Below are 14,051 nucleotides of genomic sequence, written 5' to 3'. Positions count from 1 at the left end.
TTCCAGTTCTCTGCTGCCTGCGACTGGAACGAATTGCAAAAATCTCTGAAGTTGGAGACTTTTATCTCCCTCAACAACTTTAAACATCTGCTATCCGAGCAGCTAACCGATCGCTGCAGCTGTACATAGTCCATCGGTATATAGCCCACCCAATTTACCTACCTCACCTCCCATACTGCTTTTATTTATTTACTTTTCTGCTCTTTTGCACACCAGTATCTCTACTTGCACATGATCATCTGATGATTTATCACTCCAGTGTTAATCTGCTAAATTGTAATTATTTGATTTATTGCCTACCTCCTCATGCCTTTTGCACACATTGTATATAGATTCTCTTTTTTTCTACCATGTTATTGACTTGTTTATTGTTTACTCCATGTGTAACTCTGTGTTGTTGTCTGTTCACACTGCTATGCTTTATCTTGGCCAGGTCGCAGTTGCAAATGAGAACTTGTTCTCAACTAGCCTACCTGGTTAAATAAAGGTGAAAAAAAAAAAAAAAAAAAAAAAAACAAAGCATCACACACAGTGCTTAATTTGCCGTCCAGCACCTCACGCCCACCATAACATTATGAATGGAGACATCAATCAAACCCTAACACTTTTATGTTAAAGCTCTCCATCCCTCACTCTTTTCTCTCTCTCTATCCTCCATCTCTCCCTGTCTCTAATGCATGATGCATTCATAACTCAACAGTTACAATTACTCCAAAGGAACAAGGAGGCCCTTTATTTCCACATCAAACCCTTGATCAGAGCCCCAGTGGCTCTGATCAACAGATCAACCAATCAGTCGACCCGTCTCTGTTTCTAACATGCAGATTGCTCTCCAGTCTCTCCAGTCCGAAACCTCTAGGCTGGTATTCATTAAGTGTCTCAGATGCTGATCTCAGATCAGGGCCCCTCCAGTCAAATCATTATAATCTCAAAGGGAAAACTGATCCTAGAGCAGCACTCCTACTTAAAGATTTAGGAATACGAGCCCTGGGGTTTTAACTAGCCAGGCCAAGGGCTCCATAGGTGGTGCCTTTATGGACAGGAGCTGCAGAGCTGCAGTCGGCTTGTAAATAGATCAAGATAAGGCAATAAAAAAGGAGTTTCCTGTAACCCTATAAAACAAATGAAGACCACTCTAACGTTCCTGCTGTGTGCCTGTGTGTGTGTGTGTGTGTGTGTGTGTGTGTGTGTGTGTGTGTGTGTGTGTGTGTGTGTGTGTGTGTGTGTGTGTGTGTGTGTGTGTGTGTGTGTGTGTGTGTGTGTGTGTGTGTGTGTGTGTGTGTGTGTGTGTGTGTGTGTGTGTGTGTTAAGTGCACCTTGGGAGAAAGTCTCTCACAGCCTAGGCCAAAGTTTGAAGTGTGTTGTGTTGTAGGCCTCTATCCCCTGCAGTGGTAAGGGAACGGGTATCGGAAAGGAACCCTTCTGACTACAGACTTCAAAGCCCAGACAGACTGGCCACTGGACGCCGAGGGATACATGTTTTTGTGATTAGCGTCACGTTGTCCTGAGTGGCATGAGGCAGGCTGGGAGGTGTCAGTATGTTACACAACAGAATGTGTAAACAGGCCCGCTACAGGTCATTAGCCAGACCAGACCAGACCACCAGTGAAACACCGGAAGACAGCTTATGTAAAAAAGGGTAACCACCTGACAACAACTTCTAGCCTACTGAGCAATGTGCAAACGGTCTAAGCTGAAAATGGCAAATTGTGTAGTGGTTTTAGATCAAACAAATGACAGGGTACAGTACCAGTCTAGAGGATCCCCACACATTCACTGCTTGATCTAGGCAAGACACACACCCAAACACAAACACAAACACAAACACACATACACACAGTCTTTCTTCACACAGGAAGCTGCTCAGTCTCTTTTGATTCCCAGAATCCTTTATGAGCACAGACAGGAACAGGAGAATAAAACTACAACTAAGAATGCAGCATAATGAAATATGTCTCTCTGTGTTTCCGGGAGGAGATATTTCATGGTTACAGTGGGGGGTGGGGGTGGGGGTTACCCCCTTGTCACCAAGAAATGCCAAATAGGTTCAGACATGTTGTTCTCTGCCAATTACAAGCTGTTTCCCAGTGTGATAACACCTGTCAGGAACCTATAATAATACCACACCTGCATCAACCCAGGGGAAAGCATTTATTTGTGTGTGTGTGTGTGTGTGTGTGTGTGTGTGTGTGTGTGTGTGTGTGTGTGTGTGTGTGTGTGTGTGTGTGTGTGTGTGTGTGTGTGTGTGTGTGTGTGTGTGTGTGTGTGTGTGTGTGTGTGTGTGTGTGTGTGTGTTTAGCGATTATATGTGTGTTGCTCTTTCTGGTTTCTTCATTCTTTCTTTACCTGATAGGTATTGAAAGCTGGCCTCCCTTATCAAGCCATAATAATACAACACCTGCATCGACAAGCTCCGGCATTTCCTTTTTCTGTTTTTCCTTACCTGGTAGGAATCTGGAAGTTGGCCTCCTTATCGAGGCGGTATGCCACCTGGAGAGGAGTGGAGCCCTCCACCTTCCTCACCCCCTTCAGAGGAATAACATCCAACTGGAACTGGGTGATCAGATCGAACCCTAAACGAGAGGTAAACTGATTTCCAGATGTGTCCTGTATCGTTCTGAATAAATGACATGTGACATTACTGTACATATATAGTCATTCTGGTGAAGTATACGTTATATACTGTGTTCCAGGAGTAGAAAAATAAACAATGCATCTGATTGACAGGTACTGGACTTCTTTGTATCCTACACATGGTGTTATAAAAGTGTAAAGGCATGTTTCTGGTTCACATTCTAGTTTGCAACAAGTCACGTGAAGTGGACATTTTGGAATTTCGGTGTTGTCGCACTTTACTATGTTCAACGGTTTATTCTTATTTCATACTCTGTATAAAACACTGGGTGCAGTGTTACTACTAGCATATTATTATAATTAGTTGTTCTCTTGCCTGGGCTGGCAACACATAGTACAACATGTTCTTTGAAGGCAGCTAGTACATCTGTTCCTACCAGAGCGCTGGTACACAATTAACATCTTGCTGAGCTAGAATTGTTCCTACTAAAATCTTTCAGGCTTCAGCGGAATATTTTATGTGGCTCATTTGAAACCTAAAGGTGTCTCAAGTCATTACGCATTTAGACAGCCCAGCCCAATTCACTAAGCAATCACAGCAGCTAACTTAATTGTGACATTCTGTATTTTGCTTCCTTATGGATTTCTGTAAACCGAGGCTGGTGGTTTTCTGGTCATTTAAAATGTAAGTCTTTGCTGTCTGGCGAAGAGAAAAACCACAGGGACTATAGTGTTGTACTACTGCTCCATACGGAGTCCCTTCTGACCTGGTGTCTTGAAGAGAGATGAGACTTGGCTACAGAAAGACATCTCATTAATACTGGCTCAGAGCTCCTGCGATGTCTTGTAGTGTATGAGACAACGTTGAGATATGTAGTATGTCTTCCCATGCAGGTCTCCTTTGATTACATCATAAACTATATCCACATCTCATGGTGTAGGGCAAGCAAGCTGTGGCCAAAGTCAGACCGCAGTGGAAGCAAATTGTTGCTGTGTCCAACCAGGGATGAAGACGACTAAGTTAGTACGCATATTCACATAGTCAATATTTCTAAAAGACAACCTATGATTGTTAGTATCTAGCGTATACTTTACCGGGAAGGTCATCTTGTCCATTTCTCATGGGAGGGCAGACAGCTGTGTCCCCATCTAACCTGTTGAGATCTAACTCTGATGGAAAACACACAGGGGAAGCAGCTTGGTTATGATGTTTCTGTTCACAGCATCAAGCAGACACCAAATCACAATTCACAGTGCCATCTTCAAGGGAAAGCACCGGGAGATCGATCACAGGTGATAAAACAAGGTAAGAATGCCAATTCACATTATGCTCATGATCCACACTGGATGCATTTTTAATGTTGGTTATTCTTAAAGCTGCAGCGTCTGTATTTCTCAAGTTAGTTACACAAGCACAAACTCAACAGCGTGTGTATTGTATTGAAAGCAATGGACACATACTTTGACTTCTACACCTGCATTGCTTGCTGTTTGGGGTTTTAGGCTGGGTTTCTGTACAGCACTTTGAGATATCAGCTGATGTAAGAAGGGCTATATAAATACATTTTATTTTATTTTATTTGATGTGCTTTAAATATGTCAGTGTGGGATGACAGAGGTAATGTTGATGAATGTTGTAGTGTGACTGTGCCATGTTGCCTTACATACACTGTAACGTCTGTAAAGTGACTAAAGAAGGTCAGACCGACAGGTAATAGCTCTTCTTTGTTAATTTATGAATCTTCCTGTCAGTTATTGAGATGTCCCCCTGGGGGCGAATGTAAGAAGCCAAGAGTCATCAATCACACTATTGTGCTATTGTGTTTTTCTTGTGTGATTGAATGACCTATAATATTAGTATTGTGTCTTTAGTCTTTGTTAATTTAATATAGCCTACATATCTGTCTGGGATTCTAAATTGTTAACTGTCATTGGATGCGATTCACTGCAAAAAAGAGCCGATGTAATGTAACTGAAACCTGAGGTGATTTTTTACATTTCCTTCTCAACTAAAACCTGAACCTTGAAACTTGAAACAACGACAGTGGAAACATTTGATAATGTTTCATTAAAGAGCCTTGCTCTACTGTAGCAGTAACATCTCAATGTGAAGCTACTAAAGTACTCAAGAATCAGAAAACAAATCTCCTAGCCTCCTCCTCCTGTTTGATATGAGGATGAAAATGCATTGCATGGGGAAACTAGGAAACAAAGATCTGGAAGTAATGAAACAGCACTGGGTGCCGGAGTACCTCTAGCCTCTACTCCCAGTCAACAACCTGAGTCAGCTCATTTGGATGTGCAGACTGTGGAGGCAACACATCTGGAAGCCCCTATCAACTCCACCGTAACTGCTGAGTGGAGGGGATACTTTGGGGAGATGGTATTTATCCTGTGTGTGTAGTGGCCATAAACACTTCTCTAACTGTGCAGTGTGGGCTGTAAGGAGTTAACGGCTCTCTCTCCAAAACCAGGGTATGTGTCCCAAATGGCACCCTATTCCATATATAGTGCACTACTTTTGACCAGATCCCTATAGGCTCTGGTCAAATGTAGTGCACTATAATGGGAATAGGATGTCACTTTGGATACAAGGATGTCACTTTGGATACAGCCCAAGTGTTTTAGCCGCCTAGTCATTACGCTAAATGAGCAGGAGATTGAGATGGACTTCAGCTCAGCTCTTACAGTACAATACCGCCGTTACGTGTGACTGAGAGCTATGATGATGACTAGTGGATGTAAGCAGACCATTTCCAAAAGGAAAGGAATCTAGCTACCTATTAGACCACACATCATGTGCTTGTACTGCGAAAGCAAACCGTGCTATAAGATGGCATTCACATTACACGTAATAAGAATAACCATTAGGTTTGTTTTCTGCATTAGATATTCCCCCAAGTCTGAAATGTATTTGTTTTGATGTTGAAAAACACCCATAATGTAGATATATGTGCTATTGTATCTCTCTGACAGCTTGGAAGAGAGGCTTATACAGATGTAGAATCTTAATTTGAGCCAGTTTGCTACAGAAGGAAAATCATGTGAATTATTATGTGGATTATATATATATATTTTTTTAAATCTTATAGGGCTTGAGACATTTTTCACTAGGGCTAACCAAGTCTGACATTTTTAAGTGGAAACTACACACTTTAGAAGCCTTTGTAAACATCATATACACTACAACTTTGCATTACCTGCTATGCAAAAAATTCATGCAACAACAGGATGATCAAATTAAGATACGGCATCTGTAACAATTAAGAAACAAGAGATTATATGAATTAATCTACAGACTAGTACAGTATGTCTGCTATTTCTATCTTCATAATAGATTGGCAATTGTAATAAATGGAATGACCTGTGATAGTATTCTGAAACAATTTGTGTGTTTTGATACCAAAAAGAAAGTTAATTATCCATATCGAAGTAGTTGTGCAAGCAAACACCACATCCCAGTAGTACACCGTTATGAGGAAGTGATGTTCCCATCATGACCCTGAAGGCTTCTGAGTAACTTACGGCTGAGGGCAGGAGAGAGTAGCAGAGAGAGGAGGGCCATCCAGGTAGAGGAGTACAGCAACATTGCTGGGTGCCATGGTCGCTTCCTGAGGGAAGAGAGAAAGAGACAAAGAGAAAGGGAGAGAGAGAGATGGCGAGAGAGAGAGAGAAAGAGAGAAAAAGAGGACAGCTGGGTCAGTGATCTGATGTCTTCAGACATGTCTTTGGCCTAAATTGATAACGCTTTAGAGTACCGACACATTAAAAGAGATTAAAACTAACGTAGACACATCAATATTATCTGACAGAAGTAAGATACAGTATGTGACGTACTGATCATTACTGTATCAATGACTACAATTAGTTTGATAGATGAAGATCTTATGATAACACAAACACAGAAACCCACGCATTTCTCCATTGACAGGTAATGGGGGAAACTGTGTCATGAGGATGTTCATAAGCAGAGACAGAGACAGTGTACATCTATGTCAGACACGAGTGTACATCTATGTCAGACACGAGTGTAGATCTACGTCAGACACGAGTGTAGATCTACGTCTGACACGAGTGTAGATATATAACAGACACGAGTGTAGATCTGTCAGACACGAGTGTACATCTACGTCAGACACGAGTGTACATCTACATCAGACACGAGTGTACATCTACGTCAGACACGAGTGTACATCTACGTCAGACACGAGTGTAGATCTACGTCAGACACGAGTGTACATCTATGTCAGACACGAGTGTACATCTATGTCAGACATGAGTGTAGATCTACGCCAGACACGAGTGTACATCTATGCCAGACACGAGTGTACATTGTCTAATACACTAGCTCAACTCCAGAGTAAGAATACATGTCATTACTAAGTAGGTTTGCAGAAATTTGGAAGTAATAACTACATACAGTAAAGACAGACATTGTGTTGTAGAACGCAGAAACAGTGAACATGACTGTGGAGAGCCGGCCACTGACCATTGTTGTCATACACAGGCCGACACCATAGGAGGCTGCTAAAGCGAGGATGGTTCATAATAAAGGCCGGAACGGAGCGAATGTAATGGCAATCGTGTGTTTCATGTGTTTTATACCATTCTACCCATTCCAGCCATTACCACGACCCTGTCCTCCGCAATTAAGGTGCCACCAACCTCCTGTGAATTACATATGAATGTGTACTACATAAAGCAACAACATTGTGCTGTGTGTCTTCAGACCGATCCACAGGCAATTCTCTCTTTCTCCCTCCCCTGGCCTTGTTTTCCTCAACCCTCCACAGCCTCTTCTTCTATCAGAAGGCTGACAGGCAGGGTGATATGGAGTGACGGCTGAGGCACCAAGGCAGTGTGAGACGGCAGAGACAGTATGCACAGAGGTATTTCTTAGAAAGAGAGGTGCCGTGTTAAAGCTGAGATCTGCATTTGGGAAAACAGCGCCACTGGCTGCCCCCAGGCGCATTTGTTATTGTTTTGGTTTTGTATATTAAACGGCAGCGGGGAACTCCAGCATTAAGAGAAAAAGAAATCACGGTAAAATACTCTGCTGTTCTATCGTGGGTGCAATGACGTTTGTTGTTTGAAGTAACAGCTTTGTTGTTGTAATATTTCAAAGGAACGGGGCAGTTTCCCCGCTGTGGATTCCAAATTTAAGGAGACATAGGAGAGAGAGGGGGGGGGGGGTGCTGTCAGAGAAATGACTAATGGCTTACTCAGCAAGGTCCCTACAGAGGAGGGAGGTAAGAGGCAGTTAGCCACCAACATATGCCCTTCACCATGGAGGATGCTGCCCAAATCACTACAGGCTGGCAGCCCTGCATCTCACCATGCCCATCAATCTATCTACCAGCCTGGCAGCCAAGAACAGCCCTGACCTTATATAACCATTATTATGGGGAGGGCTTTCACTGACAGGAACCCTGGACCACAGTACAGTATACCCTCCAACTCAAACCGCAAGACTATCTGTATAATGTAGCTTTTGTTTGCTTCGCTGTAAAATGTACTTGCCCTGCATCTCCATATGTGGCCACTAGTTGTGCAGAGCAGTTTTAGTGTGAGACATGAGAGTGATGGGAAGGAGAGAGAGAGAGAGAGAGAGAGAGAGAGAGAGAGAGAGAGAGAGAGAGAGAGAGAGAGAGAGAGAGAGAGAGAGAGAGAGAGAGAGAGAGAGAGAGAGAGAGAGAGAGAGAGAGAGAGAGAGAGAGAGAGAGAGAATGCAATGTGGCACTAACTGGGGTTAATTCACAACAGAGATGTACATTCCTTCTGTGCTTCTGGGCATTTCAATTTTCATTTGTCCTTACATCCAGTCTGATGCTGTGACATACAGGAAAGGGAAGCTTACTGTTCTTTGATGCCTAGTGCACCATAGACTCCCAACCCCTGGGGATAAACTGTCACAGCAAACAATAGAATCAAAAACGTTTTGACATTGGTGGTCTGGGAAAGCTTGACAGCGGTCTTAACATCAGCTCTTGAGCTGCAGAAAATATCTTTGGACAAAGCAATTGTGTTTTGACTTTTTCCTCATACTATGTTGTCAGACCACAGATCAAACTATAAAGCAAGCCAACAGGGCAACAACCTCAACAACTCTATTCTCAGGGGGAAATTCTAAATCAATATCCTACATCAGCCAGATTTTCTAGTCTGTGCTACTGTGCTGTGAAAGATAGGTCAACGGCATTACCGATATGAACATAAACATATTTAAGATTGCGCCTCTTTTATCTTCCACCGAGAGCACCGTCATCGCTCTCTCTGAGTGAAAAGCACAGTGTGTCATCTCCAGCATCCAGAGATTGTTTGAATGTATTCTGGCCTCCTCGCTGTGCCTCTGGTGTCACACATATGGCCTTGTCCCCCGGCGTCACAGAGCCTGGACCGTGTAGTATGCCAGCTCTCCTGGCGTGGCTTCTGTTGCTCTCATCTGTCTTAACACCAACTGGACCCTCATTCCAGTCTCTGCTGCTCAGCCTTACAAATTAAACCTGCGCTATCAATCACTTTAATTACTATGTTAATCATTTGGTAGCATTCCCCAGACAAATCTTTATGGCTATAAAAGTAAAAAGTGTGTGTGTGTGTGTGTGTGTGTCACTTTCATTGCCACAGTGGGTCAAAAGGTGACAGGCCAACATGCACACACTGACACACACACAGGCAAGCAGGCACACACACACACACCACATGACACTGTCTGTGTGACAGGGGCTATTCGAGAGGCCAGATGGATCTTTGACAGAGCTTTAAATCATGACAAAGACACAGTTAACCAGCCCACTGGAAAGCTAAGGAGGAGAGGAAGCCTTCTTAAGGCTTATCAGCTTTATTTGTCCTGTTCGAATGCCCACAAAACAAGGTTTACAGTCTGCGCATGCGTGTGTGTGTGCGTGAGTGTGGGCCAGATTATAAAGCTGTTCTATCTCAATCTTGGCCTCTGGCCACGGAGCTTCTATAATCCATGCAGAGCTAAATATTATAATGGTACCAGCCCACAACATCACTGGCTAATTTCAAGGCTGTATAAATTCAAGCGTGAGTATTTTCAGTTTCTAATAAAAAAGTGCTGTATGTGTTAGGTTTTTTTCTTATATAATGTTATTTCGTCATTATTCGAGAGCGAGTCAATGGTTCAGGGGAATCTGATACTAGAAAACTGATGATTTCACTTTTTTTCTTTTATCTATCCGTGATGAAAAGAGTGGATTCCTAACGAGCAATGTTTCCCAAATCTCTCCTCTAGTACCCCACGCCATACCATTTATTTGATTTATTCGAGTTGTAGCACACCTGATTCAACTGGTCAACTAATCACCAAGCCTTTATTGACAGTATTTGAATCACATCGTCTGACTCTGAAATGCATCAGATAAGTGGAATGCCTGAGGATTCTAGGGGAAATGTTTGGGAAACACTGCTACAGAGAGAATGTCATACTGTTTCATCATTTCTTGACTAGCACGTCCTCAGACTAGAAATATATTACATCAAGACAACAGTAAGCCTGACTAAACTCTGACCTCATGGTTTTCCCACTGTAAGGTCACACCCAAGTGGATCACAATAATGTGCCAATCCACCCAGATATTACCACTTCAACATGTAAATAACTGCACAATACATGTATCATTCAAAAAGCTCTTACCTTGTCAAGACAGCACAGTGGTGCTCCATGTTTTGCTCTCGTCTAGGTGTGATGGGCGACGCAGGGCTTTAAGAGCAGACAGACAGACAGACAGACAGACAGACAGACAGACAGACAGACAGACAGACAGACAGACAGACAGACAGACAGACAGACAGACAGACAGACAGACAGACAGACAGACAGACAGACAGACAGACAGACAGACAGACAGACAGACAGACAGACAGACAGACACAGACAGACACAGACAGACAGACAGACAGACAGACAGACAGACAGACAGACAGACAGACAGACAGACAGACAGACAGACAGACAGACAGACAGACAGACAGACAGACAGACAGACAGACAGACAGAAGTGAGTGAGTGAGGTAAAGAAGCAAAAGGAGCCACAGGCATGAATCTTAGGTTAGTTCCCCCTGAAGTTCAGTCCTGGTGCTGGGAGAGCATGGTGAGGACTGACTGGTGGTACCAGGTCTGGGGATGCTCAAACTGGGGCCTGAAGACACATAAAACCTGCTTCAAAGGGTTCCCATTGGACAGGAGCTGTTGAGGAGGTGGTGACTAGGTTTTATTACCAACACTTAAAAGACATGTTGGAGGGCTCTAGGCCTTTCCTCCCTCCTGTTACACCTTATCTTCTCCCCCCTCTCTCTCTCTCTCTCTCTCTCTCTCTCTCTCTCTCTCTCTCTCTCTCTCTCTCTCTCTCTCTCTCTCTCTCTCTCTCTCTCTCTCTCTCTCTCTCTCCTTCACTGTGCCCCATAATGATATGTGTTGGCTGTGTGTAATTCTGTTAATAATTATGTTGCAGGTTAGGAATAGGGATGCCGTAGGAGAGTGTAGAGTGATGGAGGAACAAGGATATCCTAATTGTGTAGGTCCTTTACTGTACCCGGAGAATACCTCTGTAGTGTTGAGGTGAAGAAAGATTAAAAAAATTATTAAAAGGTCCTGGTCCACACAGACAGGGTTATTTGCTTGTACATGTCTTACGTGACGGAGTGTGTGATTGGCTTTTTAGAAGACTTGGTGATAGATATACTCAAGGTTGGGTAGGCTACTTTCTAAATGTAATCTCTTGTAAAATTGTAATCAGTAACGTAACTTTTGGAATACCCAAACCCAAATACCCTTAAGAGGCATTAGAAGAAGACAAAAATGTATGTGTCACGTTCCTGACCTGTTTTTCCTTTTTCTTGTATTTATTTAGTTGGTCAGGGCGTGAGTTGGGGTGGGTTGTCCATGTGTTATTTTTCTATGTCGGGTTGTTTGTGTTCGGCCGGGTATGATTCTCAATCAGAGGCAGCTGTAAATCGTTGTCCCTGATTGAGAATCATACTTAGGCAGCCGGGGTTCACGTGTGTGTTTGTGGGTGGTTGTATCTCGTGTCTGTATTCGTGCCACACGGGACTGTTTGTCGGTTCGTTTCTCTTTTGTCATTTTGTTTCGTTAGTGTTCCGTTTATTTTGTTAATAAATAATCATGGACACAAACCACTCCGCATATTGGTCTGATCCTTCTCGCCTCTCCTCCTCGTCCGAGGAAGAGGATTACGACGACCGTTACAGTATGTTACCAATTGAACGACATCAATTGCAGGATAAATCAATGTCAGAGTTTACATAGCTGGCCATATATGGATGTTCAATTTTAGTTTATGGGTTGGTTATGTAGGCTTCTTCTAACCCATCGCTTTCTACTACATACAGTTGAAGTCGGAAGTTTACATACACTTAGGTTGGAGTTAATAAAACTCGTTTTTCAACCACTCCACAAATTTCTTGTTAACAAACTATAGTTTTGGCAAGTCGGTTAGGACATTTACTTTATGCATGACACAAGTAATTTTTCCAACAATTGTTTACAGACAGATTATTTCACTTATAATTCATTGTATCACAATTCTAGTTGGTCAGACGTTTACATACACTAAGTTGACTGTACATTTAAACAGCTTGAAAAATTCCAGAAAATGATGTCATGGCTTTAGAAGCTTCTGATAGGCTAATTTACATAATTTGAGTCATTTGGAGGTGTACCTGTGGATGCATTTGTAGGCCTACCTTCAAACTCAGTGCCTCTTTGCTTGACATCATGAGAAAATCAAAAGAAATCAGCCAAGACCTCAGAAAAAAAATTGTAGACCTCCACAAGTCTGGTTCATCCTTGGGAGCAATTTACAATTTCTGTACAAACAATAGTACGCAAGTATAAACACCATGGGACCACGCAGCCGTCATACCGCTCAGGAAGGAGACGCATTCTGTCTCCTAGAGGTGAATGTACTTTGGTGCGAAAACTGCAAATCAATCCCAGAACAACAGCAAAAGACCTTGTGAAGATGCTGGAGGAAACAGGTACAAAAGTATCTATATCCACAGTAAAACAAGTCCTATATCGACATACACTGAAAGGCCGCTCAGATAGGAAGAAGCCACTGCTTCAAAACTGCAATAAAAAAGCCAGACCATGGTTTGCTACTGCACATGGAGACAAAGATCGTACTTTTTGGAGAAACGTCCTCTGGTCTGATGAAACAAAAATAGAACTGTTTGGCCATAATGACCATTGTTATGTTTGGAGGAAAAAGGGGGAGGCTTGCAAGCCGAAGAACACCATCCCAACCGTGAAGCACGGGGGTGGCAGCATCATGTTGTGGGGGTGATTTGCTGCAGGAGGGACTGGTGTACTTCACAAAATAGATGGCATCATGAGGGAGGACAATTATGTGGATATATTGAAGCAACATCTTAAGATATCAGTCAGGAAGTTAAAGCTTGGTCGCAAATGAGTCTTCCAAATGGACATTGACCCCAAGCATACTTTCAAAGTTGTGGCAAAATGGCTTAAGGACAACAAAGTCAAGACCATCACAAAGTCCTGACCTCTATCCTAAAGAAAATGTGTTGGCAGAACTGAAAAAGCATGTGCGAGCAAGGAGGCCTGCAAACCTGACTCAGTTACACCAGCTCTGTCAGGAGGAATGGGCCAAAATTCACCCAACTTATTGTGGGAAGCTTGTGGAAGGCTACCCGAAACTTAAGACCCAAGTTAAACAATTTTAAGGCAATGCTACCAAATACTAATAGAGTGTATGTAAACTTCTGACCCACTGGGAATGTGATGAAAGAAATAAAAGCTGAAATAAGTAATTTTCTCTGCTATTATTCTGACATTCTTAAAATAAAGTGGTGATCCAAACAGACTTAAGACAGGGAAATTTTACTAGGATTAAATGTCAGGAATTGTGAAAAACTGAATTTAAATGTATTTGGCTTTGGCGTATGTAAACTTCCGACTTCAACTGTAAATGGTTAATGTATATGACCAATTTCCACTTGAAGCAGAAATCCTATGTACCATCTCTGAATGTGAAAGATACAACTTTTGCATTTTAGTCAGGAATCCTATGCAACATTTTAGTATGCTCAAGATACCAATGTCACGCCCTGACCTTAGATAGACGTTTTATTTCTCTATTTGGTTAGGTCAGGGTGTGATGTGCGGTGGTTATTCTATGCTTTGTTTTCTATGTTTCTTTATTTCTTTGTTTTGGCCGGGTATGGTTCTCAATCAGGGACAGCTGTCTATCGTTGTCTCTGATTGGGAATCATACTTAGGTAGCCCTTTTTCCCTCCTTTCAGTGTGGGTAGTTATCTTTGTTAGTGGCACCATAGCCCTGTAAGCTTCATGGTTGTTTTTCCGTTTGTTGTTTTGTTGGTGACATTTACTAAAATAAAGGGAAAATGTACGCTCACCACGCTGCACTTTGGTCCACTTCTTTTGACGGCCGTCACAACCAATACATCTG

At 42.6% G+C, this 14,051-nt stretch overlaps 1 protein-coding gene across 2 annotated transcripts in view; it reads right to left on the bottom strand.

Moving 5' to 3' along the window:
- The window catches only part of LOC139554865 (collagen alpha-1(IX) chain-like), a 31,361-nt gene extending 20,641 nt beyond the window's left edge, over nucleotides 1–10,720 (bottom strand). For both annotated transcript variants that reach the window (XM_071368084.1, XM_071368085.1), the window contains exons 1-4: nucleotides 10,235–10,720; nucleotides 6,100–6,185; nucleotides 3,670–3,744; nucleotides 2,444–2,573 (exon numbers count right to left, since the gene is read on the bottom strand). In XM_071368084.1, the coding sequence (XP_071224185.1) occupies nucleotides 2,444–2,573; nucleotides 3,670–3,744; nucleotides 6,100–6,185; nucleotides 10,235–10,263 (320 nt within the window). In that variant the 5' untranslated portion in view covers nucleotides 10,264–10,720. The remainder of the gene's footprint in view (nucleotides 1–2,443; nucleotides 2,574–3,669; nucleotides 3,745–6,099; nucleotides 6,186–10,234) is intronic.
- Nucleotides 10,721–14,051: the final 3,331 nt, after the last annotated feature.

The sequence above is a fragment of the Salvelinus alpinus genome, chromosome 26, assembly GCF_045679555.1.
Source record: "Salvelinus alpinus chromosome 26, SLU_Salpinus.1, whole genome shotgun sequence".
NCBI lineage: Eukaryota > Metazoa > Chordata > Actinopteri > Salmoniformes > Salmonidae > Salvelinus > Salvelinus alpinus.
This window is presented reverse-complemented; position numbering and strand designations above follow the sequence as displayed.